At 36.8% G+C, this 23638-nt stretch overlaps 1 protein-coding gene across 5 annotated transcripts in view; it reads left to right on the plus strand.

Moving 5' to 3' along the window:
- Nucleotides 1-23638, plus strand: part of LOC117158956 (protein FAM135A) — a 50464-nt gene that overhangs the window by 7784 nt on the left and 19042 nt on the right. For 4 of the 5 annotated variants that reach the window (XM_033338371.2, XM_033338369.2, XM_033338370.2 and 1 more), the window contains exons 2-3: nucleotides 21744-22021; nucleotides 22145-22221. In XM_033338371.2, the coding sequence (XP_033194262.1) occupies nucleotides 21945-22021; nucleotides 22145-22221 (154 nt within the window). In that variant the 5' untranslated portion in view covers nucleotides 21744-21944. Of the gene's footprint in view, nucleotides 1-1421; nucleotides 1517-21743; nucleotides 22022-22144; nucleotides 22222-23638 lie in introns of those variants that run through there. The other variant, XM_076618613.1, reaches the window with a different exon arrangement.

A 23638-nucleotide genomic window follows, 5' to 3' on the forward strand; every position in this document is an offset into this window, starting at 1 on the left:
GCTTAGACTGGATCGATTCCTCGTGAAACGATCCTGCGACACGTGCGCGATTCACGTCGGTCGAAATCGGGTTCTTGGCCACGTGCTATTGCTGGCTTTCGAGATAACAGAGCTGATGGAATGGACTGGTCCATTTTAGTGAAACTATTTTGGATTATTAATGTATTTGTTGTGTTGGCTCTGAGTATTAGAACATTTACGTACTTCTTATACATTTATTAGACATTTATTGGGAAACTAAAAAACGTAAGCAATACTCCATTTGACTATGTTAGTCAACTATGTTAATTATGTAAGTGACCGCCTCCAAGTTAAGAACACTATCAGGTACGATGCGTACCGAGACACGTGAGTGACGTGTACTGGAATGTTACCTAGTGGCCATAGGAAACAATAAACGCTGAATGAAGCACTCTGAGTCGGACAAGCATAACGGCAGTATAAAGCAGGAAACGAAAATTCTAAAGCCATGGCGGCTATTGTCGGGAAATGTTAATGAAAAGTTACTGCTGCTAGGTTAGTCGGAACTTCACGAATGGATAAGTATAAACGAAAAAAGAAATAAATGTTTAAGTATATAAACGAGTAAACACATAAAACGATAAAGCTGTAGATGTATAAAGAAGATGTGTAAACGAAGTAACAGCGAAATTCTGTCTCTTTTTTCTTTACCTACTGTCTTTTGACGATCGGCTACTGTTTGTGCCTTGAAAATGTCGCAACCCCGTGCACTGTTTGCACAATTGCGAACACCTGTCCTCGTGGCGTTATACGTTTATTGCACCGTTGTTTCTCCGCTCCACTTTCGGAAGTTACGACAGTTCGTGACGCGGTTGCAGCGCAATACGATCGTTTCTCGAGAAAATCGAGAAGTTCCGTGTGGTTACGCTGTTACTCTTTTCTTACCCTTCGAAGTAAGCTCCTAGTGCCATACGGAGTCGGAGTTTACCTTCTAAAGGATTATGGACATTAGCAAACTGTTCCACGACGAAACATCTTCACCCAAACAACGCGCGAAGCTGTTGATTTATAACATCGACGAGGTCACGTTATGTTTTCGGAGTATTTTTACGCGATCTCGGGATTCCGTGTAATGCGTTACAATGTCCTGAAATGATTCGTCGATAAAATTTGCATCGATGGCGCTCACAGATTGTATACACACGACTGTTTTTCATGTTGACCGTAAATATTGTAATTTCTGAACGAATGTTACATCCTCATTCCGCTCGATCGTCGATGAAATGGAGTCGAAGAGAAATGTCCATATTTCGATCGCACTATCGAATGTGGATAGACGCATTACGAGTAACTTTATCGCCATCAGAGCTGATACGATAAACGCGGTTGATAACTTGATGACTTGCTGATTCTTTGTTCCCTACGATTTTGCTGGCTCGCGCAACTGCGCTATAACAATTCTTCCGAATTTCGTAACGACGCGCTACTTTTCCTTTCTCGAGTTCTTCGATGGCCAATCAGACGTCGTTTCCACGCCACGTTGGGGATCATTGAGGTGAGTTTGGACGAGGACTACGTAGCGTTGACCCGAAATTTCACAATCATAGAGGAATTCTGATAATGCGATAATTCGACTGATAATGTGCACGCGTTTGCGTCTTAGAGCAGTGATACTAAGTCCCTGTGTTATAGACTGTGATTGATTTGCTGGATTGTTCGGTATCGTGATATAGAACAAAGAAGATGATGGAATTGGCGATACAATTAATCGAACCTACCTTATCGTTGCGAGATTGTCCGTACTGCCATGCTTTGCTATGATGTCCGAACCAATGCTGGAATCTTGCAGAAGAATGTTGCGTTCTTGTTGAAGATTGGATATTCTTCAAGGAGTGTTCAAGTTGCTGCGTTGACCGCCGCAACTTGGTGATCCTTCGTATCGTTATGCTATGTGAATGTTCCGCTTCTCATTGGAATGGGTGAATGCTGTAGTCCGTGTGGGATCACTCACAGTTTGAATGTTTGTCGCACTAAGTGTTTCACAAAAAACGTCTACGAGGGTGCACGGTTCATTAACATCCGGCTCGAAGGACGAGTAACAAAGTTTGTTAAGGCGATCGTGACGAGACAACCCACGACGAGTGACTTGATCAACGAAGATCGTAATTCTTCGTTACGATTTATCATATCGGTGTCACGTTTCACGCTAAAGTTCCCTAAACTCGTTGCGGCGATAGAGATGCTGATTCGAGCGAAAGACGATGTTAACTAAGCTATTAACTTTAATGGCTGAACTCGAAACTGTTTATACGTTGAAATGTTAGAGTAAACCGCTGGAAAGTTGGAAATAAGCGTGCTGAAGTAAACTGTTTGGAGGTTGCAGAGTAAATGATCGTATTCGTCCAGAGAATGATCGTTCAAAATTTGGACGAGACATCTCGGTGGAGATAAGACACGCAGATAGGGTGTCTAAATAGTCTGGAATAAGAAATAGATGTATAAATATATAAACGGGTGAAGATTTAAAACAATAAAGTAACGATACAAGCAACAATGAAATTCTGGCTCTGTGTAGTGATGCGACCTTCGATGAAATCGCGATTAAAGCGAAACACATACTATTTTGTTTATTTAGAAGTTCCTCTTTGCGTGCTATTTTATTTGCGTTAATAAGTTACGTGATGTTCATATTTGCAAGAATTAAAGCTTAAATTATTTGTTTTTATTAATTTTTGATTCAGCGATTAAAGAATTAGCATCCAGGTCTGCTAATATATCGCAATTTGAATTTGGAATTCTATAGAGCTTTCATTTGATGATCGTTGTAAATTGGAATGAAAAATCCTACTTAAGCTTTCAAAATGGTGGTAGAAACGATTGGTTGTTATTATGCGTATATTCGATATCGAGTTGCATGGTTGGGATTAGAGTATCTCCTGTTATCAATTTAATATCTGGATCTAAATTTGCTCTTCCATAGGGGAGCACAGAATATGAGAAGAGATTAGAGCGACCAGGGCTTGTAAAGGAAGTGGAACAATTCAGATAACTGTTATGAAAATTTTATTACTATTGAGATCATTATTGAATATGTATTATTATAAATTAATTATTAAGTTGCTTCGGTAAAATATTTATTAAGCTTATTTTCACATGTCAATCTGATACTACCGTCATTTATAACCTTTGAAACTAGTTGCTAATAATAATCGTAATATTTGTATTATTATCGTAATATTACTATCAGCAGCTTTAATATCGTTAATGTCGCTCAGAAATTTCTGCCGATATTTTATGGTAAAGCGCGTACAAGAGATTAGGTCAACTAGAGTTCGCCAATGATTGATGTTTCGCTCGGTGCTTATTTAACCCTCGAAGGCCGAAAATATTTGTCAAGTACGCAACGGAAACAGGGTCATTTGTGACGCTTAATGACATTCCTATTTTTATAAGAGAACTCTTATCGTAAATTCTGATATTTCTCATTTGATATTTTCTATACGATGCTACTTACATATATCCGAACATCTTATCCTGTGATTTTATAATTAATACACACGAATTGTTAAAAATACGTAAATGTTCGAATGTTTCTGAGTGGTAGTATATTTTCCTATATTTAATGAATACGCTGTCAATATTTTACGACTTTAATAATACAACAGGTAATTCATAATTCATATAACAAATTCACATGAAAGAGACTTGATTCAAGATTTTATTGATTTTCGTCAAATAAAAAATTAATAGGTACGTGGGAGAGTTTGGGACGAATACAGAGAGGAACCTCTCATGTTCCTCGAAGTCATATACATATAAGGATGGATATTAAATCTTACAAGAGTTCCTTCCAGGAAGGTCGTGATTATTCCCTTTCAAAGTTAAATTAAATTAGATTCAGCATCTTATTTCTCTTAACCACCAAGCCCTTACTCTTTTATTCTTTTATTTTCCTCGATCAATATCTACCAACACATTCAACCTTCTGTACTCCTAATTGAAAGAATTATTTATGGTAAATCTCGCATTATAGGGAGTTACGTCTTAGCGAGTATAAGTTTCAAATATTATAAAAGGGTTTCTATATATATATTAAATATACTCCACTATTCTACAACTCATAATAATTAAGCTCGCTGAAACACTCGCTAAAGCTCTTGTAAGACTCTCTCGCAAAACCCCGACCTCGCTGCTTCTTTCACACCGTCTCTTCGAACTCTGACGCCTTCACGGACGATTTTATGTCTCAACTTAGACTAACTCTTTGTAAACGAGGCACAGCCATTTCTAGAAAGCTTGTAACTTCGTTAGTCCAAAATAACATCCTGGATGATCAAATACCATCTGTCAAAATCATATTGCAATTTTTAATACTTCTTCTTTGTAGTTTCATTATTATTATTATTATTATATAGTAGAAGTTACGATGGAAATATAATACGAGAAATTACGCAATAATTTAACGATGTAAATTATGTATTCCTTAATTGACATGTTACAGATTGATTACAGACTCCTCTCTCATAATTTTACAATTTTATATCGAAATATCTTTAGATTCTTAACATTTCTCTTCTACCTAATATTAGTTTAATTAGTTTTTAAAAATAAAGTTCTCAGAATCTCCTTCCACAGCTACGATACTGAAAAAATCTAATCCCATATCGTGGATTGTTTAAAAAAGGCGAAGCTTCACACTCCAAATGAAATATTGCGTGGACGACAACGTAGTCCTCTAATGGGTTAAACAGCGATTCCCTGGTTAAAGACCGCGCTTCATCCAACCCGTCATTCGTTGCTATAATTAATTACGAGATAATCTGACCGTCGATAAAAGGAACGCGACGTTGAAGCTCGCAATCCCGCGTTATCGTCCCGTAGATCGCTTGGGCGGAAAAGAGGAGGCCCTGTCAGCCTACATCTATGTATGGCCGTCTACATGTTGTGTGTCGTTATCACTATCAATAGCCCCGATACACTTCCGCCGTGGTGTGCGAGAGGGGAAACACGTAGGTGGTGAGTGCACGCGCGTCGCAATAAACCACGCCTTATCGCCTTACGCTTGAAACTTCTCGAGCCACGTTCACGTGGTTTGTTGAACCACGCAGGTTCATTGGCTCTGTGGTTAGAAAATATGCGAACACGTAACGCACACAGTTTTTTACACAGCGTTCGGCCAAATGACGTATAACGTATAAGGTGACACGTGATGATTTTTTATGAAAAAATAAGAATAAGATCGTTTCTCGAATATTTGTTCGTAGGACGGTTCGTTTTCGAGAAAGTCGAGTTGGAAAATTTATCAAGTACAAACATACTTTTAATTTTTCACTTGAGGGGCATAATTCAGTTTGAACGACAAACGACTCAAGTACCAGAAGAAGCGAAGAATTTTAATATAAAAGCAATCGATATTGCAGACGGTAGAATAGCGAGAGAATTAGAAGACGGTACATTGAGAGAGATTGTTGGATGAGAGTGCGGGGAATGGGGTGAAAAAATGCGACATTCTCGGATCGAGTGGCGCGAGGGCTGATGCAATTCTGAGTGTGACATCCGGAAAACGCTGATCGAGCACAGAATGGACTGCAGAGTAGTGGAAGTGGGTCGTTCTTGTCAACGCGATCGTTAGAATTCGATTAATCGCGCATATCAACTTTGATTTGGATTCTTTTAATTCGTTTTGAATTAAGTTGAAGAGATTTGCAGAGTTCAGTTTATTCAAAGTTGTGGGATATTTTATTGGTTAGTTATTTTCTATCTAACTACTCCTTCAATACGTATTATTTTATTATTTATTGTTTTAGTAGAAAATGGTTAAAAGCATTTGTATGTTTAGTTTTCCGTTTATTATGATTTCGAAAGATACATTGAACCATATTGTGACTAAGTATAAATCTTTCTGTCCCTTAATCATAGCAAAAGAGATCAGAGTTGAAGTGTATTTGAACTTCTCTTGGTCCTCTATTAATTTAATTCTTTATTCTCCTATTATATCGGTAATATCCTTTAGTACTTCTTTTCTCATAATGTCACTATATTTTTGTTTTATCGAATATTTACCTTTAACTCTTCCGGGGTTAATACCCGGGCATCAACAGAAAAGAATTAACGAAAATTTATTTCAGCTATACATAAAATATATAAATACGCGAATACATAGTATATAAATACATAGAAATATACGTTTCTTAATTTTTGCGCAAATAATATTCTTATTTCAATAATAAAACGTTCGTACAATGCTATATGAAATAAATTTATCAAATAAAACGAGGCAAACTTTCCTCAAATTATCAAGAATCGATATTTCCTTCTTGAAACTCGCAACCTCTCCTTCGCGATATTATTCACAAATCAAATATAAACGTCAAAAAGTCTAACTCGATTCCATCGATAATTTACAATCATCATCTCCACCAAAATGTCAAACCTTCTTGCCCTATATTCCCGGAATATATCGAATTTTCCATAATTCCCCGAAAATCCAATATTGCTTGAATAAATCGAGCAACTTGAATTTCCCGTTCAACGTACAATTTTAGTTCCCTTTTACCAGAGTTTATTGGTTTCGAGTAACATAGTCGACAAATCAGAGAGTTTGCGTGATTCAACGTTTCGAGACGTAGGCACCGGCTAGAGATAAGAAATACTTTCCTTTTGCTGGTCTTTGGGGAGATGCGCTGGCTGCAGACGCCCCTTCGTCAGATAGAAGTGTCTAGACGTCTGACCAAATACGCGCGCTTCTCCTGCCAAGAGCTGAAGCTGAACCGAGAGCCAGGCGAACAGCGATGAGACGCTTTAAAAGATAATTCGCGCTAGTTTGATGAACCGTGTGGGTGAAAACAGGCTTTTTCTCTCTTTGCAGCGACTCTGAAAAAACTTGGCTTCGATTCCGATGTTTTACGTAATTTAAAATACATGTACCAATGCTCGAATATACATGGATACTTATTTATTTCTAAGGAATATAATTTAAGTACGAAATCAGAAATTAAGATTGTAATTTTTACTGCTGATAGAACGTCCGAGAACGTCATGATAAGCGGAATTAATTTTGTTAAATTAATATAGAATACAGTCAATATCCAGTTGTTTAATGTTATAACACAGTTTTGTTATTTAGGACATTCTTCAGCCTTAGATTTCGTAATATACCTTTAAATTATTTTTATTATAATGAAAAAAGCTGTAGAAATAAGAGGAGTTTGTTTGTTTTTCTATTATTAATAGAGTATTGGAGGAGAACGTTATGAATAAAGAATTGATTTCAAAAAATTGTCTATACGTGTCCAATGCTATAAAAGAATTTCGTTTTTTAGAATGATGTTTATTCTCGAATTATTCAGTGCTTTTTTTTTATTTTTGGAAAAGCTTGCTTCAATCGTACCTATGTTTCAATCAGATTACGATTATGATTGGCGTTTAATTTCTGCCTGGTCTGTGAAGATTCTATAAAAGTAATTGTGCAATTGTATAAGAGATTTCCTATCTCTGGAGGTATAATTTAAATTTCATTTAAATCGCATTTTCCTCGATTATTCGACGTCCAAATCGCAATCACGAATTTTCAAAGCGGGCCGTGCTTCCGTTCTTTCCGCGACGTTAAGCTTTTGCACACAATTTCTTGAATGTAGATTGAATCGTTCAACATAGAGTCTTCACGTCGTTGATAGAAAGATACACATTAATGCTCTCGTAATGTCAACACGCTTCATAAAACCAGGATACATTTGATGAAGTTTTACCAAAGCCAAAGGTACATCAAAGATTAGCTATATTTGAATATTTTAAATTTTAAACCAATACCGTTCAACATTTTAATGAGATCACAAATGAAAAACATTTTTTTCCTTTTACAGAAGAAAGTTTTTTAAAATTCAATATATTAAAAACAAATTTCATATCGGAGCTATGTTTCCATTTAATTTCGAGATTAAATATATTTCGCCTGATCTTCTTAAAACATATTAATAATATTGGTATTCGTATTACTATTAAAATAGTTTTGTTTAGGCATAAAAGTCAATAAAAATTGACTTACTATATTCTTGCCGTGCAGTCGTTTAATATTATTTAATATATCAGGACAAGGAATATTTTTTAAGATTCTGACTAAACTGTAAATCTGGAAAAATCCATATGTCTTTCAAAAATTGAATAAAACAACATAGGATCGATCAAAAACGTAATGAATTTAAAAATTACCCGTAAAAGATTGAAGATGTAGCTTTCTTTGTAGTTTCCAAATGATTTCCAATCGAATCGATGAATCGCAGAGCGATAGAAGAAAATAAGAAGTGGTTACGAGCGTTGGCAACTTGAAAAGATTCTCGCGAGCGAACAATTCCAACGTCGACGCTTTAACACGAACAATTTCACGAAACATTGTTCTCTGCAACCAGCGGAGACACGCAGCGAATACCAGTAATTTTCAGTGCAACATCACCTTAATAAGTAGGCAAGGAAATAAAAAAGGGAAAAAGAAAGATAAAAAGAACACGATGAGACTTATCAAAAGGAAGGGTTTGTGTCGCGGCACGAAATCTTCGCATCGTTTCCACCTTAGAATTAATTATTCGAACGAAGTTACCTCCGGCCACGAACGCGGGTCAGCGTCGCTATTAAAACGCGAACACGTGTCGGTGTTCCTAACGAAGCCAATTAAGACGTTCGCCCTGCCATTATACCTTCAGCGAGAAGTAAATTTCTCGACAATTTTCTGAAATGAAAAGCGACTGGTAATTCGCTTATCCAAAAAGAAACTGCCGGTTATTCGAATGAAAAGGAAAAATTAGAAACGAAAGCGACGCAAAGTAAGAGGAAAAATGGAGAGAGAAAAGAAAGAGAAAATGAAATTTCAGAAATGGAGGGTGAGTCTCAATTGAATGATCCTCGACCACCACCAAACTTTCGTGTTACTTACTTTCATCGTTTCAAAAGAAAGTTTCCGCATGTTACCATCCCAAAGACGCGCATTTAGTCAAAAAATGCAAAAACCCAGTCGCTCGTCCGATTAAATGGAAGATCATTCTTCTTCCGGCAAAGGTCAGAGGTTGAAAGTTCGGGCAAACGACCCGCAGAGGGATCAAAGACGTTCCCTATCGAGCGTCATTATATTAGGTTGCTGGGAAAATTCATAGTAAAAGATTTAACTAAAATTACATGTTTTTTTCTATATATAACTTCACGAGAATATTTTTGAAAAATTTTTCCTCATTTTCGGTAACAAATTCTTTCCAATAGCTTTTATAGGATTCTAGAATACTTAGTTTTTTGTTTATGTCTTTCTGTACTAGATGTATTTGGTGAACGAAACAAATTATCCAATTTTCCACGGAGATTCAAAACTCCTTGGATATACGAGCCTCGACATTATCTCACCGAAGGAAAGAAATCTGTTTTCTCGACGAATTTTGAATAGACCTTTTTAATTTTTTCCATGTTCAACCGAGAGAGTATTTATCGGAATATTTGATTATTTGATACGATACGAACTTATCAAACGATCTAATGGCACGTCAATTTTCTCGAAAACTCCGCCTTTTTCTCGAAAGCCCCGCCTTTTTTCGCGTGTCGCGATACGTATCATTTTTCGTGATTTTTTTGGACTGCTTGCACGCAATATCATAGTAAGCCTTAAAACAGGGTTTCGTTTTTTCTTGCGTATCACGAGACTATATTTTGCGACTCTCTTTTTTTCTTTTTTCGATTGATAACACGCAATTGATATTGTTTCTGCGAACAGCCGTACCCTTGCGTTTCTGCGTTGTCGAAAGTGGTTAATTTTACACCATCTCGACGTGTCGTGTTACACGTCCCACCGATATCGGAAGGTTTTATTTTTGCTTCGAGCCACGCGTGAGATGATAGCTTTTTCCGATATTGTACGAGTTCGTTTTTTAAATAAGATCCTTCGCCCTGATCGTTAAAGGGACTGTTTTTGGATCGGCTTCGTGGGATCAGGGCGATCTGTCGAGGGATAAAATAATGTGGGTGGACTACGAAGAAATTTATCGAGCTTCTGTTTAATTTCTCTTGAGGGAAGGAGAAGGAAAATGATGCGTTAATTAATTAATTTACGTATTGGTTAGGATTTTATAGAATTGATTGTTTTGATGGAAACAATCACTTGGAAAATTATTTCTTACTGGGCATTCATTTTATACAGAATTTTATATACATTATAGGTTCGAAAGAGCAATAATACAACTGGAACAATTAATATTTTAGAAACTGATAAATGAAAAGTAAGTAAGTACAGTGAGAAAGTACTTGACGATATTCAAAGTAAAACAATTGTTAAAATGTTTAAAATTTTAATTACTTGTAAAATGTGTTGATCACACAGGGATGTTGATAAATACTTTTAACGTAGTATCATCAAAACATTATTAAATTGCTATAATTGTAGATAAGATATATTTCTACAATCACATAATTGTTATATTGAAATATTTCTCAGATCAATAATGTATTTAATTCAGTAGCGGTGTGATATGAATAACAGTCAAAGTAAAAAAATAAACTACTTAAAATTTTAATAAAGCGATAAACAATTTGCGATAAATAAAAGTATTCAATGAATATTGAAAAAAATTCCTCATATACACGACAATCTTGTATTTCGAAATAACAATTAATCTTCGACCTTCTGCATATAACACAATAGAATATCCAACGTCAACTCCCATACAGAAACAAACGGAATAACCGAAACGACATAAATAATAAAACCGCTAAAAATAAAATTTCGTATTAAAAAGAATTTTTAATAAAAATATTCGTATTCCACGTGCATAGTTGAAAGCTACTGCACGATTCGAAATATTAAAAGCACAAACTGGATATACGAAGTCTCGCTGCGATTAAAACACGAAACTCCATCAAATATTCTGTTTGTCTTTGCTCGAGGTAACAAAAAATCTGCGAAATTAATATTGTTTCGCTTCTGTAGGACAGAATGGATGGAACGTACTAGCAAATGAAAAGAGAGAGACGATTAATCAGATCATAAAGGAATCATGAATTATCGAGGCAACGGTATTCCATTGGGAAACCGATATTTAAATAGAACTACGTAAGTTGAATTGCAAATGGGGAAAAAGCTCTGAAAGCTGCCGATGCGATTGTAAACCGTGCACAGAGCTCGGTCATAAATATTCTCTGCATTATTAACTATCGTAAAGAAAGAGATAGAAGATTGTTGAGAGTGACGGGTTGATACAATCGTCTACGTGAAGTTGCGAAAATTATAGGCAACACGTTATCGCATTTTCAGCCTGGTTTGATTGGGGCTGTAGTTGCGGATGGGGACATTAAATTTAATCAATAACTGTTGTTTGCATTTCTCGGGTATATTGAGGTGTTTTGAAGGCGAAACCGTTTGCACAGTCGCAAGATATTGGACAAAGATGGAAACTACAGGTGAAAGACCGAAGTAATTTTTGTAACTGTGGAAATGTTTTTTTTACTTTTTCTCTTCTTTCTCGTTGAATAATCTACTGGGTTCATTTTAATTTGAAAAAACTGGAATTTTTCTCTTCCACGTAAGATTTGCTCTCTTTGTTTCAAATTTCATGGCTGGTATTTGTTTTTTATTTTTCCAGAAGTATTAAAATATTTGGTTACGCTTACTTTTTACCTTGTAAATAAAGTTATATTATATAGACCCTTCTGGAATAATAGCTAAATATTTCAAATTCTACGAAGGAAAATAAAAATGGCAAGAACTACAATGATACAAAATTTCAGCCTTTCCAATTTCAAAATGGATGTATTTACCAAAAGGGGTAGGATTCATCTGTGATATTCGTCAGACAAACATGAAAATAATCATCACCAACATTAACCAAAAATCATTTACTAAATTCCCAGCCTGCACCTGTATCTTATACCACGTACATACGAATCAAGCCAAGTAGCCCAATAAATTCAATAATTAATTCAATAATAATCACGAATTAAGTCATTATAATTCACAGCAAGGATAATAAAATCTGTGTTGATTTGAAGAAAAAGTTTCCGGAATCAGTCGAAATACTTCGTTGAATTCGCAAATACAAGCAAGACGAAGGGTAACCAGGAAGTCATGAGACGGTGGCAGCGCGACAAGGAATGGCAAATATTTCAAGAACTCGCAGAGTTCTCGAATAGAAACGAAGGTCGAGCGCGGGGCTGACGACCCGAAGACGACCGGAGCCACGAAAATTCAACCTCGAACGAAATGCTAATCGATACGGAATTTCAATCTTCCCCGTTCGGCGTCTTCCCCTTTCTCTGTTCGCCACGCTTCCGTTTTATCGTTCGTCGACCGTTGTTCAGCTTTCATCCCCCAAAGAGTACGCTGCTACTGTTCACTGCGATGCGGATAAGCTTGCAGCCTGCTCGAAATTGATTTGCCAGGACAACTCGTTCCTAGTTTCGTAGCTGCGGGTTTCTTAACTTGTTCCTTATAACATGTAGAATATCGTTTATACGTAAATACGTTTTATATGAAATATTTAATAAAAACTCTTGGTACGAAATATTGCCAACAAAATTTGTTTAAATCTAATAAAAATATCTTTAATATATCTATTATTTCAAAAGATGGTACTTTTTTCAATGTTGTATGGAAAACCATCCAATTTAAAGAGAAAGTTTGTCTTACACCCTTTGGTTTCCAATTATTTTCATTTGAATACGAACAGTTGCTAATGGACTAAAAGAACTATATTCTATACAAATTTGGTTAAAATTACAGGATTCGGAATTCTATAATTCCGTAGCTCTCCGCATACTACAACAGTCCAGCTGTATTCTTCGAAATGCTCGCAGAAATACAAGTTTCACTGAACCGTAAAGCTTTCAACCCTCTTTGCAAAACAGAAATTGCATATTCCATAAGCCGCCTAGAATATTAAAACTACGTCGTTTCTTTCGCCTTTAATATTCCGTAAGTTCGCAAGATGCTATAACGCGCAAAGACACGTAGCTTTACATCGCCATAAATCTTCGAGTCTGGCACAATGTCTTGCACGAATTCGACCGTGTATATCTCCTTTGGAGACAGAAGAGGAAAAAATTCGTTAAAATTTCAAGAAAATCCGTGTCTGAACTAAACAAGGGCAACAACCTGCGGCATTACACGACGTTCGTATCGTCTTCAAGGCGCAACAACGCGTCGCACGTGCATAAAACAGCTCAGCTGCATCCATAACACACGCTACGCCACGGATGCTTCGAAAAATATCGTGTAAGATTTATTTATAGCCTGTTCATACTTAATTTAACCAGGCCTCGCGCTGCAGGGAGAACGTCCAAGTCGATAAAAAAGATCCTAGAAATCCGTTATCGTCGATGTTCCAAGCTCGGCTCTGTATTTGCGCCATTGTGCTCCACGTGTATCGATGGTTGGACACTGTGGACACGCTTCGACAGTTGCGCGATCGACAGACTTGCTGGGATTAAGTTCGCTATTGTTGCTTGGTTACGCTTTTTGCAAATGCGTTCTGCTACGAATCACAGTTTTTTCTGTATTCCCCTTTTCCAATATTTATCGATTATACTTTCTTGAATATTTATTCTACGTGTATTACGTGCGCAATATTTATATAATATGTTTGATATTTTGTCACTATATTCAATATTTAGTTTTGGTTATTTTGTGGTAAATAAATTTGTGAAGTTTAATGATCTAAAATTTGCTACTTTCAACGATTTTAAATGGATGGTAATTTTGATTTACTGGTATTGATATTGTACGATATTGTTTAAGATTCGCACAGTTACAGTTAGTTGATCATGTTATCAGGTTGATCAGAGATATAGAATATATCGAAATGCTAATGAGAAACTGTCGATAAGTTATTTGACACGGCTGATTTTGACGATGGAAACGGATCAATGGCAGAGGATAACTAATGCTCGTGTTCGACGTTCCTTTATGCTTGATACGCGATTGGAAGATTGCGAGCAAGCTCGTCTAAAACTGCATCCGAGCTCATGCTATTTTATTATCCCTAAATCCTACATTTTATACATACTCGCAATGCCATAAATCTTCGTGCAATCCGAATTCGAATTCAATTGCATTTCAGCTTCCATAGAGAAAAATGTATTCTAAAAATATATGAATTGTGGAATCAGAATAATACGAGAAAATAATTCTTTAGAATTTCCGACATTTAAAACATTTACATCGTAATTTCAACGTACACAAAATTCTATCACAGATTCACATTCTCAGATTACTTCGAACTTTACTAATCGACGGATCAGTAAATTAACAATCAATCGATAAAATCTCATAACAGCGTTAATTAAAATCTCAAAATGTTTTGTCTAACACACATAATATATCCATGAGAGGTGTCTATACAGGTGTTGGATTACTTTCGTGAGCGTGCGTATGTATTTACATGTCTTTTTATAGCAGCCTGTATTTCCAATTATTACAATTTACTAATACGAAATTTACACGCAAATTAATTACAATGTTTTTCACAAAGTAATAAACCAAACGACAGAATCCCAATAGAATTCCGTACATTGACTGGCGAACGTTTGACGTTGGTTCGCGTGTGGCGTGTAGGAAACATTTTCACGGCCTCGAATGGTATCGCGCGTAAATACACACGACGTGACGCCCGATCTAGGCCAGAAACGACGAGTACCTCTGACTAAACTGGGCCACAGTGCGTCGGCCTCGTGTCTAGAAATACCATTGCTGGTCGTTCGAAACGACCAAAAAGCATTCCCGATTAAAATTGCTCGGGACCAGCCATTCAAGAATTTACAAAACCGCAGTATCTCGATACGAATCTTTGTGAAAAATGTAGCAGAATGATAGATTTTCTTTAGAAAAACCTTTCCTTCGTTAGTATAAGGTGTTTTAGAGTGGCGATCGATATTATGTTTATCTTTCTGCAAGTACGACTGTGCATTTGGAACTTTCGTAATTTAAAAGAATTTTTATTTCATCGGAATATTGTTTTTGTTGTATTTAATAACTTGCATATTTTTCAATCCAGCTCCCGAGCTAAAAACTTTAAAGCTAAAGCCTAGCTGAGGAATTTTTGCAAAATGTAATTTCTCCCCTGTGGTGTCAATTTCCGAGAAATGATTATGAGGCGTTCAAGAGATAATTTGAACAGCGTGATAACGAAATGTAATATGTCATACGACAGGAATAAATATTGTTTTTTTTTTTTTTTTTGATAACTGCTACGCAACTAGAATTGATTTATTATTCTATTCGCATCACTGTCATTACATTACGTTCGTCGATATGAAAAATGAATTTAACCAAATCGACGATCTCGTAACGATACGATGAGAAACGTGGAAATTAAATGCATCTATTGTTGAACAATTTGATTAAATTGGCAACAATCGTGTCATTAATGTCGATGATGAAAATGTTCTAGTATTACATTGATATATAATACTAGATATAGTAGTAATAATAATATATAACGTATATAACGTATACAGGGTGGTTGGTAACTGGTGGTACAAGCGGAAAGGGGGTGATTCTATGCGAAAGAAGACGTCGAAAATATAGAATAAATTTTTTTTTTAATTTTTCCATCGAGGCAACAATCTACAGTGAAATTCGTTATAACGAGACGTACCGAGCGTAAATTCAAAGTCGATTTTCTCGAAAACAAAGCCTCAAACGAAAAATTTTTATTCTATATTTTCGACTTCTTTTTTCGCGTAGAATCACCCCCTTTCCGCTTGTACCACCAGTTACCAACCACCCTGTATAATAATATAATAATAGTAATAAGTTTCAGTGATATAATTTCGTGTGGCATTCGGTATTTCATACATTTCAAACTATTATTCACAGATTTTTCTTTTCTTCCTAATGTTTCCACATTTTTACGATCTCATTTTATATTGTAACAAATTTTTCACTGCTGGTTCCTAATTAAATACCAATTTCTCCTACATAAAGGATAATTTAGAAGATTTTTGATATATCAATGATGAATCAATCAAAGAAAGAAACAGGAATGAAAGGAGCGATAATGCAATTCTCGAATAAGTACGAAGGACGAATTCTCAATATCGGTCTATAAAATTTTCAATGTTCTAGTGTAAAAGTAGAGCTAGATAAATTTTTACGGAAGCGAAACTGTCTCGCAAAAGTATCGTCGTAAACTATCGCTGAAACTTCCGCTCGCAGCTTTCTTACCACGTCACGTATTTGTTGTTTGAAACTTCGAATTGCGTTTAGCAGGGAAAAATGAATGGGAAAAGACATATCCGGGTGAGTTTCGAACTCTCTTTAAAACTTCCGCCATCTGACTTGTACCTTCGACCCTTCTGGGACAGACGAACATACAATACCCTTTAGAAAAGTTACCTCGGAGAATGGATCTGAATTTTTACAATCTCTTGCCACGATTTTATAATTCTATCTCTCGGTTCAATTTTCTCGTTGTTGGATTTCAACGAAATATCGCCCGAAAGGAATCAATTTCGAGTTTTCGATCAATGTGTTTGCATAGAAATTTACTCGAATCATAATTTTCCTTTTTTAACCTCGCTATATACCTTTACATCTTTTGTCTTTAAACATACAATCGATATTCCATCTCCTCCGTATTATCATCAAACAAAAATAATCTCCCCATAATAATTCTATCAACATTCACCTCAAACGATCGACCAGAAGAAGCTAAAGCAATGCTCCGCGTACACCCCACAATAACAAAACCCTCTCCTGAAATTCTCCAAACTTTACACGATCGTACCCTCCACTACATTACCTTCCGTACAACACCATCAACTTTATCCGTGTAAATCTATAGGTTTTATGCTACCGTTAACTTTAATGATATCATCCAGTAAACAAGAAAATATTTTATACAGAGTGGAAATTTTTATACAAGCTGATATTATTTAGGATATAATTAACAAAATTGAATTTCCATAGAAAATTGCTTAACCCACCAAGTATTGTATAAAATACTATAATTTGCATATTCATTATTTCTTTGGAAAGTTTCATTAATAATTTAATATGGACCGATGAAGAGGAGATTACGTTTCTTTTAAGTCAACCTTAAGACTAAACTATTCTCACGAAACGAATTAAGATTCTTAACACCTCAATGTTAAGCGACGTCTCTGGCACATCATTGTAGGTTTTGGCATGGGAATCGCAAGGGGCGCCAGAGACGTTATTTGACGTCAAGAAATGAAACGAGCAACAGTCGCTCGAATTATCCATAATAATCTAATGAATAGTTTCTTCTGAGGATTTGGTTGTTGCTTTGAAATATTTTTGGTCACGTGTATAATATTAGAACCTCTACGAAAATATCGATCTCACTCTCGCATATTTTTCAATCATTCGCGCTAAACATTTTATACTCGCGTCTTAAAATAGTCTAAAATGACAGCAAATTACACGTTATTAATATATTTAGCGTACTAATTTTGCTCCGAGAGATTCCATTAAATATCATAATAGACACCTACAACATTGTTCTTAAAGTTAGCATCGGACCAACGTTGGAACAACGCAAACGAACGAACGTCTTTCGACAGACTGATTTCACAAACGTTCATGCAGACACGTTCGTCTTGGCAGCGCAGTCTGACAGCCAACAAAATAAGATCACGAAATCGTGTAACCTGAGCTAGCTCGCGCGAGTAATCAAGAAAAGAATCGTTGCCGTCTGTCACGGAGTGTCACCATTTTTTCCACCCTCGGTCGTTCCACCCTCTCACCTAGGTTGCCCGTGCGTAAGCCAGGTCGTTGATCTTCGCTCGAGGAAGTGTGCACGCGGCCTTCGCGTCCTTGACAGTGGGACGCGCGAGCGCGTCCAGTCGCCGAGGGCAGCCTGAGGAATTTTTGTTTTCTGTCAGCTTCCTTTGTCGGCAGTTTTAACCCCCGTGGTTCTTCACTATGCATTTGCACGCGTGCAAAAGACTATCGTGAATGAATCATTTTTGCGGGCCAGGGAATTCGACGAGGATCGGACGAGAGAGGCTTGTCGAAGCGTTCACGAGTGAAGATCGACCTGGCGATCAAAGTTCACTGCACGGGATTTTGGTTAGTGGTGCAAGAGATGGATTTCGGGTTGTATTAGGTCGTAACGTATAGGATCTTCGATTTATTTAGTTAAAGTAAATAGTTTTCTAATCATTTTTATTGTACGACGAACAATTTTATTTAACACAGATACGTATTCCTTTAGAAGGACAATTACAAGATAGTTCTTGCAATAACAAATTGGCAATTTGTGGCAGTAATGTTTGATGATTTTTTATATCAAGTGAGACACAAACGAATAATAAACAATGATGCAGAAATTTAATCGTACGCGATTTAAATCCTGAATAAATAGTATCGACATATTTTGATCAGTGAAAATATTCTTATTTCGGTGAAATTCCTCCTTTTTTACATAATGTATCTCGCGATATTGCATGCCCAATGTGCATCCTAAGATACAACATTTGAATATCGGAAAAATATTAAAAGTAGAATATTTTATGGTAAATAATGTAAAAATGGAAATTTCCATCATAAGAATCGAGTGTGTCCGATTACTGGAGATATTAAAAAGTGTTTGGAAATTCAGGAATTATATTAAACCTAAAAAAGTGAAGGCCACATTTGAAAAGAGTGTCTAAGCTAACTTTCATTTTACTTCTAAATACGCATAAAAATATATGCATATTAGGTACACTAAATATACTAAATATAATATCTAAATATACATCTGCACACTATCTAAATAAACCACAAGTTTCTCACTTTGTCTAGTTTAATAGCCAGGAAAGTCTCCTCGTTGAAGCTCGATAAATCATTTTAAGTTATATTTCAGCTCCTCCAGATTCACGAGGCATCCGAGCACTTAAGATAAAGTGGACGTTCGATCAATACGGATCGGTTATCGTTGCTTTGCTTAAACCATCAACCATCACGCTAGCCAACCCCTTGACGAAGGTTATTAAGTTTAAAGTTTGATCGGCCGTCTCAACGAGGAATTATGGAAATTATAAAACAAGTCCTCCTCTTCGCCAACAATTTTCCACGGTTTCAATGGAACTCACGAACGTTTAAAACACGTCAGAAGCATGCATTGGTTTGAACATGTTGCAAAAGAGACATTCGACGAAGTGTTTACAGTGTCGGCGACATCCAATCTACCTGCTGAACGTTTGTACGTACGGTCTAACCCTCTGCAAGCTGAGACTTTGGCATCGTCAACAGAACAGCCCTTTCATTTCGTCAGGATACGATACAAAGACTTGCGTTTGAATTGTTTGGCTTTTACACATTACCGGTATCGCACGGTTAATTCTTTGCGAATCCGGGAAACGATTTAATTGCCGAATGCTGAGAGATTTGCAGGATTATCGTAAGCCCCGTTTTACTCGATCAGGTTTCAATGCGATTTAGCGTTAGCTGCGTTGATAGTTTTGTTAATACTGGAGATTATACAGAATATATGTATAAGGATTTAGTAGAGCGATTAGTTCAGGATGGATTAGGAATTTGTACTTTTCAGTATAAAGAATTACCAATAAACACCATTGTGTATCTATGGTTGTAAGAAAAACGTTATATTTTTCCAAGTCATGGAAACGTATGCGCAAAATATGCGATTCTATCTAAATAAATAGGAATTTGATACTTCGAACAACCTCGTTTGATGGACAAACAGTAATATCTCACTATATCTTCTTGTAATAATTAAAATTTGTTCAGTTTTGCAACAAATACAATAAATCATGCTGGGAGTTTTCAAAGGAGTTTGAACTTGTTTCTTTCTGTTCTTTAATATCTGTTGCACTTGTTTCAGAATTTATATAATTATTCTTCTTTTGTACTATAGCCCAAAAACCTAGATTCTCTTTCAAATTTTTAATGCTCAGAACCTCGTTCGTTATATGTATGTCGGAGATGAAAGGACATCGGGGCTTCCCTTTTGGAATTTTGGGAAAAATCCCAATACCCTAGTGCAGACTTTTACTATAGCTACGCTTAAGTAATAAAACTAAGTAATAAATAGTTTTAATGTTCTAATCCGATTTTATGACGATGGGCTTGGGCTCGAAGTGACATAACGGGTCACTGAACGTAGCCACGGTCACGAGAGGGACTTGACAGAGGTACCTGACAGTGGTATGGAATAATTATATAGCTCTCCTTAAAAACAAGGAGAGGTTCCACTTGGACTGCAGGTCAGTTCATGCAGATAAGTTTGACTTGTACATGGAGTCATACGTGTATCACATCGCATTCGTCATCCCGTTGACCGTGGATTCGTTATCGAACCTGAATTCGTTGTCATCAACATGCCCTTATAGCCTTTTGTAGTGGCCACATTTGTACCAATAAATATCAGCTATAATCGCGATGGTAAATTTGAGCGAAGGTTCATCGAACGCCCAAAATTCCAACCTTAACCCGACATGTAATTATAAATATTCGTCGGAAATTCTAGTTTGCCATAAATTACTCGAGCAATTTGTGAAAATTTATAGTATTCGAGGCATGAATACCGCGTAACAATGTTGGGAAGTTAAAAAGCAACAGCAATTACAGCGGGCTAAATCACTGAGCGGACTTGCAAACCGGCAGACGTTAATTTCCACTTGACTCTCGAACTCGGCTCTAATTAAATCCACTTTAAACTCGAATCGTTTCGTCGTCGCTACAATTAGAAGTCACTCGAAGGTGTGCGGGGGTGGTCAACCTCCTTTCCGGAAGACTCGATTGCAAAGCATTCGCGAATTTCGAGGCCAAACTTCGTTAGCTTGCCGTTTCCAACGGGGAAGCAAATCAGGGCAAACAGAGAAATTCCCGTTCCCGCTCTCCTCTCTCGTGAAGAAACACACGCTGAAAGTTTTTTCCTGCCTTCCAGGCGTAGTCCATGATTTAGCGAATTTGGAAATAATTTTTTCTCCGATAGAATATACAGATATTTTGTAGATATATACGTATTGTCACGACGAGTCAAAGAATTCTGAAAATCAAAACATTCGAACTACACATTGATCGAATGAAAAATTGCTATCATTTCAGAGTTGTTCTGTTAGAAGGAGCGTTTCATGCAAAACAAGACACCCGATTATTTATCATATTGTGCATTCGTACTTGTTATTTTTATCATACTTTTCGTACGTTTCTTGCGTAGAAATATCAGTACAAAGAAAGAAACGATGTTGGAAAAGCGTTCTCGTTGTATTGAAATTATCGACACCAACGTATCTGTAAAATGCAGAAAATGAATCAAAAAATGCCAGAACCTTTCGTTGATTTAATATTTGCCAAGAAATAGAGGGAGTTTACGAAAAGTTTGCCTCCATTCGGGGTACTCGCGTAGAGAATGTTCTGTATATAACAGTAACATTTTTTTTTATTTATTTATTTATTAAAATTACAATCAATTCTCGCGTTGAGAATTTTCAGTAATTTTTCTGGCGTGGCGCAGTGACATGGCTGATTATTTATAATAAGTTAATACTTAACAGTACCATAAAATATCAAAAGATCAATAAAAAAATACAAATACTTTTCGTAAGTTCAATATTTGCCAGGAACCAGAGAGTAAGAGAGAGAGAGAAAGAGAGACGGAAAGAGGAAGACAGGAAAGACTCATCTCCCTCCACGTAAATCACATACAATACACCTTTATCCACTTCAATACGCGGCTGAACGGTTCAAGCACCTTCTGGACGATTCAACGATTCGAAGGGGCTGGTTGCTCGAAGCGGCTGATCAATTGTCTCGTAAATCGAAAGATTCCGTTCTTTTTTATTCGTAGGGTGCCTTCGACGTTGAAAATTTGCGGACAGGATGGCAGGATCGAGCCGGGAACCTCGGCCAGGCCCTAAACGACAATCTTCATCCCTCGTAAGTCGTCGCGACAGACGAAGCTGGTCTTCGTTCGATTAAAGGGCTGCTTCGAACGACGAAGGGAGAAAGAGAGAGGAGGGGTGGTGGTTAGGTTGGCGTCGCGATCGAGATGAGCGATCTACAGGCCACTCTCGAGTTCTCCCTCGAGCTCTGCAAGTTCTACAATGTCGACCTGTTCCAGCGTGGGTAAGCGGATTCTCCAGCCATCCTCGTGGACGGAATGTGTGCGCGACGGCTGGCTTGCGTAATTTGCAACGGCTTACCTATCGCCATCGCCTCTAAGCTTATCGACGATTTCCAATTTCCCAGGTATTACCAGATACGAACTGCCCTCAGAGTGTCGCCCAAACTGCCTGTCAAGGTGGAGGTTAACCAGTTACGCAACCGTGAGTACTTCTTTTGAATTTCAGTGATTCCTCACGAATTTTCGATAGCGTTTCAAATTCGGATAGGCTTAGGTTTAAAATACTACAAATCAGTGTGTAAATGTTTATGAAAAATAAGTTCTCCTAAACTTCTTCCATTATCGTTTGGTCGTTTTAAATGTAGTAGACGGTAGAATCGCGTTTGTACGAACAAGTTAATGCTCAGGCCTTATCATCCTAAGTACGATCGAAGGTAATTTCGTGTTACGTCCGGTGACTCTTTACGTAAACCAGGATCCATCCCTCGATCGAAGCGGCTACTGGCTATGCAAATATAATTAGCCGGATCGCACTAATCCTAAGGAACTGTCATAAAACTAAGCATTTGTATCTTACCGTTAGGACCCTTAATTGTTATAAAATATATTCAAGTGGAGACGTTCTTTAAGATTATTGCTCCATCAGGTAAGAAATGAGAAGGTCGGGTTTTTCTCATGGTGGTGGTGCCACCAACACCCAGCAATAGTTTTGCCTCTGCGACAGCATCGTAACCGAACTTCACTGGTTTATCTGCCTTAGATCAGTCAACATCTTTTGACTGGTTTTTCATCCGTTGATCAATCAATGTCTTGACTGGTTTTCGTTCATCGATCAGTCATCAATTGTAACTTACTATTTACACGTCTTTCAGAATACGTCTATACGCACGACGCGTAACTCTTTAGATTCACAAAGTTGTTGGAATAAAGTATATATTATAACCTGTTACTTCGATGTTATAATCAATCAACCACCTCTATTATTCTAAATGAAATAGGGGATTGACCAATTCGTGGCATCGATTATCGAATCGTAACGAGAATTTACCACTCTCGTTGACGCGATCTACCGCGAACAATCGAATATTTCGTAATATAAAAGCATAAACACTGACTCCCATAAGGAATATATTAATATAAGCGATCATTTGTTTTTGTTCGAAATAAGTATTTAAATTCTAATATGATTGAACTAATACGAAAGAAGCTGTCCTTCGTCCTGTTCGGACAAACGAGGTTCTACCGCACAGCAGAATTCTATTTATCAGAACGAAATTTTAGTTAATACCCGATTAATTGAACTTTTGCCGATTGAATTCACTCATCTGAATATGAGCTGCTATCGTGTGAGCAAACAATAGTAGATAGGGAGAATAATGGGCGAGGTTTCCCAACAAGATCGGATAAATGGAATTTTTTGTCGTACTTAAAACGTGGCCGAATACTTCAATAACAAGCTCTATATAACACTAGAACAACATTTCATTCAAATAATCGTCAACTGTGACATCCACGCGCTTCGTTAACGTCACCCACGCACCCATATCCTCTAACCAAACTAACAATCTCCTGGCCATCTTTCTTTCTACTTGAAAGAACGAAAGAAAAGAAGCAAATGG

The sequence above is a fragment of the Bombus vancouverensis genome, chromosome 5 (assembly GCF_051014615.1).
Source record: "Bombus vancouverensis nearcticus chromosome 5, iyBomVanc1_principal, whole genome shotgun sequence".
Taxonomy (NCBI): Eukaryota; Metazoa; Arthropoda; class Insecta; order Hymenoptera; family Apidae; genus Bombus; species Bombus vancouverensis.